The following is a 5,428-nucleotide window of genomic DNA, read 5'->3' on the forward strand; positions in this document are numbered from 1 at the left end:
TAGAAGAGAAAGTCAGAAAGAGCCTTGAACCTATTGGCACAGGGGGAAATTTCCTACACAGAACTCCAATGGCTCACACTCTAAGATCAATAATTGATAAATGGTACCTCATGAAACTTGAAAGCTTCTGTAAGGCAAAAGAGATTGTCAATAAGACAAATCGGCAACCTACAGATTGGAGAAAAATTCTTCATTAACCCCACATTCAATAGAGGGTTAATATTCAAAATATGTAAAGAACTCAAGAAGCTAAGCACAAAAAAAAAAAACCCAAACAAACAAACAAACAAAAACAACAAAAAAAAGCAAAGAACTCAATCAAAATGTGGTACAGAACTAAACAGAAAATTCACAACAGAAGAATATGGAATGGCTGAGAAGCACCCAAAGAAATGTTCAAAGTCCTTAGTGAACACAGAAATGCAAAGCAAAATGACCTGAGATTCCAGCTTGCACCAATCACAATGGTTAAGATCACAGCCACAAGTGACAGCACGTGTTGGCAGGGATGTAGGGAAAGAGGAATATTCCTGCATTGCTGGATTGCTGGTGGGATTACAAACTGGTACAGACTCTCTTGAAATCAATTTGGAGGTTTCTCAGAAAATTGGAAATCGATCTACCTGAAGATCCAGCAATACTATTCTTGAGAATATACACAAAGGATGCCCCACCAGGCCACAGGGGCATGTATTCCAATATTTTCCTAGTAAACTTGTGAAAGCCAGAAATTGGAAACAACCCAGATGTCCCAAAAACAGAAGAATGGAAACAGAAAACGTGGTTCATTTACAAAATGGAATACTACTCAGTTTTAAGAACAAGGACATCCTGAGTATTGAAGGCAAATGGATGAAACTAGAAAATATCATCTTGAGTGAGGTAACTCAAGGCCCAAAGGACATGCATGGTATGTACTCACTAATAATTATATATTAGCCAAAAACAAAACAAAACAAAACAGAATACTCAAGATGCAGCCCACAGAACTCAAAGTTAAAGAAGCTGAAGGGTCCAAATGAGAATGCCTGAATCCCACTTGGGAGGGACAAGAAAGCAATCTCAAAGGGGAAGGAAGGTTGGGCGCTGCGTGGGTAAAGTGACAGCGTTTCAGAAGAGAAGAACTTGATCTGGTACTAGGTGGGTTAAAAGGACGGAAGCTCTGTGGGCAAGCAGAAAAAATAAAAACAGGCAGATCTGGAGATAGGTATTTGGTGGGACCCTTCAGAAAGAACGAAACACCTGAAAGATGAGAGAATCTCAGGACTCAAAAGTGAGAAAGGGGCTAGATGAAATTTCTACAGTGGGGAGAGGGAACTTTTAGAGCCCATCTCTAGCAGAAAGACGGGGCATCAAGTGAGGGATGTGGTTGCTATACTACAGTCAAAGTTCTGACCCCTAATTGTTTTCTCTGAAAGAACTGCAGAGATGGAAATCGAGAAGAACCCGAGGAAAAGAAGGTCCAGCAACAGGCCCAATGCAGAATCCAGCTCATAAGGCGGCCTAAAAGTCTGACTCTATTTCTGAGGAAATGGAGTGCTCACAAAAAGGACCTATCATGACCACTCTCCAAAAGATCCCTGAACGAGCAGCTGAAAGAGTCTGATACAGATATTAGCACCCAACAAAAGGATAGAAGGTGCTGACCACTGTGGTTGAATTAGGAAAAACCTGAAAGGTGATGGCCAACGTGTAAGAGGACTACCAGCCTCAATTAACTTGGGTCTCTAACACTGGTCCACCAACCAGGTAGCATACACCAGCTGATATGAGGCCAAAACACATATACAGATCATTACTCCTTGGTCTGTGGTCAATCAGAGAAGATTCACCTAATCCTCAAGGACCCAGGGAGTTTAGAGGTCTGGTAGGATGGGGAATTTGGGAGAGATGTAAAACGGTCAGAGGGTAGACCGGGAGGGAAATAAAATCTGGGATTTAAAAAAATAAATAAATAAAATTTAAAAATATATAATAAACATTAAGTAAATAATAAGTAAGTAAATTAATAAAAATAATAAATATAAATAAAGAAAAGAAGGGAAAATTGTGGATTATGTAAATAGTGGAGGAGTAGCTTCACCTCAAAAACTCAACCTATCCCAGCATCTGCAACTATCCCATAATAGAATAGAGATACACTTCTTTATCTACTAAATTAAATATCCAGTCTGGAGACTTAGAGTAGTATTGTGTTTTTTATAACTTCAGGTTCAGGCTCAGTGTGTGCTCTCCTTGAGACTCTCCCATTTAGGACAGAGTCATCTACCATAGCACAGACTCAAAAGTGCAGTGAAGATCACAAGCTATTTTCCATGTTGACTATTATATTATTTGCACTCCCCCTGCAATTTTTTGTATGAAATTGAACTTCAGAAAAAAACTAAGGAGAAATTTTTCATCATTTCATTGGAAAATGATCAGAGGTTCCCTAAATTGTATCTCTCCTGCTTTTCCATATCCTTGTGATTTAGACCACTGCCTTGCCATCACAATCCTGGAATGATAACCTTCCCTCAGCAGTTGTTCTGGCGCCCTATCCAGCCAGAAGGAACCAAATATACTACACTGACCAGTCCTGGATTTATGTTTAATTCACCTGTGGATTTTTGAAAAAAAATTGCTATTCTCTACAGTCATTTCCTCATACCAATTCTCACTTAGATTTTAGCTTACCTAATTACCCATAGGACATCAACTGGTCTGCAGTATTACTGGCTCTGACAGTCCTGGTCATTACCTAAACATCTATCACAAAACGATTCAATAACTTACCCAATTCTGTGAGCTTTACTAAATAACATTTAATATATATTTGATTTCTGCTTTTACTCTTGTAGGCAGAATATATATCTCAATGATAGATTGAGTATGTAATAATGCATTTTATGCCCAATGAAAACAATTTAATCAATATTGTATGAACCAATCTCCATTGGGTATACTATGACATTTCAGAAAATCCCTGAAACCAAGGTTTAAAATTACATTCTGCCTGTGAGGAATAGAAAATCCAATCTTTAATGTAGTCACTTGCAATCACTTGGAAATACTCGAAGACACAAAGAATGTTTGTTCTTCATTGTATTTTGCATATCAAAATGCATAAGTAAATATAACCGTCTCATGTCTGTCATTCCCAGTTATCTCTCTGGCTCTCTGTTTCTCCTAATTGTAGAAGATTTAAGTTATTAACTACTACATAAGGTCCATTCCTGACTGTCTGCTACCATGATTCCCACCATGCTAGTCCTGGACTAATCATCTGGAAGTAAGAACTCCCCAGTTAAATTCATTTTAGGTACATTGCCTTGACTATGATGTCTTATCACAGAAATAGAAATGAAATTCATTAAATATCTAATAACTAATGTATGATCCCTAGGCACAGAGAAGCAAGTCATAGAGGAAGAAACTGGATTGAGTAACATAGATCTCCCAGGGAGGGAAACATCGGATAGAAATTATATGTGATCTTTAAATTATCTCCCCCAAGCTCTAACACCCAGGTGGCTAACAGCACAAATGAAATCTATACGATCTGACCATAAACATGACAGACACTTCCTACACATCTTGAGATAGTACAAGTAACCTCTCTCTCAAACTGAGCTTCATATAAGAAATAGCGTGGACCCTGGTTTGAGTTTCTGTTTAATAACACTTCTTTGTAGTGTTCCATCAGGGAGTAGTATTACATCAGGAAACATTTTCCAAAACTATACTGTGTTTAAATTTGTTGGGAATATAATTAATGAGAACAAACTACCTAAATCTGGTCCAAGTTTGAGAAATCAATTTGAATGTTTTCTTCCTTGCCTCTATGCAGTTTGCTTACCTGCCTCAACACAGGCACAAATTCCTTCACTCAAAGGAAGGAAGAGCAGCTTAAAAGGAATCCTTGAATTGGAATTATCAAAAGCTAGAATTCAAATGAATGTTGGAACTTGAATCCAGTTCCCGTGGAAGAACAGTCAATGTTCATAATCATTAATCTATTTTCCCAGACTTCTTCCCCAGTATATTAATCCTATAAATAGATAAATTTTTCCTTCCAAAATAACTCAAGGTCTCTCCCTCCCTCCCTTCCCTCCCTGCCACTACTGTGAACTTTCTGCTATAGATAAACAGTTATTTTACTGTTTTTATTTTCCTTATTTTTAATAAGTAGTGTAAACCATTCCTTTCTTTTCATAATAGACATGGGGAAGAAACAAGGGTTTATGACACAGAATAATTTCTCTGACTCCTATGTATAAAACATCCCTAGCAAAGAGAAAAACTCACAGCAGTTGAGCAGCTGGAGACATCAAGAGAATCATTAGGGGCACCCTGTACTCTCACTTCTGCTTCCCTGCATGGTTTATGTCATGGCTTGAATCACTGTGGGAGGATACTTGGAACCTTGTAGACAGTAATAAACCCCTTCATCTTCAGGTTGCATGCCACTGATCTTGAGAGAATACTGTGTGCCAGATCCACTGCCACTGAACCGTGATGGGACCCCATCTTGCAAGCTACTTGCATAATAGATCAGGAGCTGAGGAGATTTCCCTGACTTCTGCTGATACCACGCTAAATTACTGTAAATGTCCTCACTTGCTCGACATTCAATGGTGACAGTTTCTCCCAGAGATGCAGACAGGGAAGGTGGAGACTGTGTCATCTGGATGTCACATATGGCATCTAAGATTGGAAAATTGAAAAAAAAATCCAGACATGATTAACTCTGTTACAAGAGGATTTTCACGGAGATAAAGAAACATTTATTACAGGAATTGAATAAATGTTAAGTGCTGTTTTCCTTACCTGTAATCCACAGTAACAACAACCCCAAGAGCTGAGTGGGAATAGCCATGTCTGTGTGTGATCTGTGTGAGGCTGACTCCAACACAGGGTTTGACCTGATTATGAAGAAGTCCTCATGTCAGTGCTTTGGATATATGCAAATCAGCAAAGGGTAGGTAGAGCTACAGGGTTCATCAGGTCAGTACTCATTAGAGGCCTGTGGTTCTCTTGATTCTCCAATTAAGACACAGTAAAGGTTTATATGTAGAGAATGTGCAACTGTTTGAACAATAAACAAGGGCCATAGTCTATGAGTGAAACATTATTTTGATTTCTATCATGTTCTATTCAGAGTTACCATGTGTTTTCTTCCATATCCAGGTTTTTCCAATATTGTACTGTTCTAGGCAGTACATAACTGGTTCCATTTTCCTTTCAAAGTGAGTTGTAGATGCAATTGTGGCCATACAGGTTCTTCTATTTTTTTTCCTTTACCTATGTTTGTGAGCCTAACTTTTAGTTAGAATATTGTTCTCTTCCCTTTCCTTACTAATAGTCTCCCCCATACTTGTCACTGTTATTTTTAAAATTCATGGCCTTTTTATCCATTTTTTTCTGTGAACTTACACTGCTATAGACA

The 5,428-nt window shown here is 38.3% G+C and overlaps 1 gene segment (V, D, J or C); it reads right to left on the bottom strand.

Moving 5' to 3' along the window:
- Positions 1 to 4,363: 4,363 nt before the first annotated feature.
- On the bottom strand, positions 4,364 to 4,886 carry LOC148006289 (immunoglobulin kappa chain variable 12-41-like). The segment is given in 2 exon segments: positions 4,364 to 4,686; positions 4,810 to 4,886. Coding segments are annotated over 2 exon segments (372 nt in total).
- Positions 4,887 to 5,428: the final 542 nt, after the last annotated feature.

Source organism: Rattus norvegicus, chromosome 4 (assembly GCF_021556685.1).
Source record: "Rattus norvegicus strain SHRSP/BbbUtx chromosome 4, alternate assembly SHRSP_T2T, whole genome shotgun sequence".
NCBI classification, from domain to species: Eukaryota; Metazoa; Chordata; class Mammalia; order Rodentia; family Muridae; genus Rattus; species Rattus norvegicus.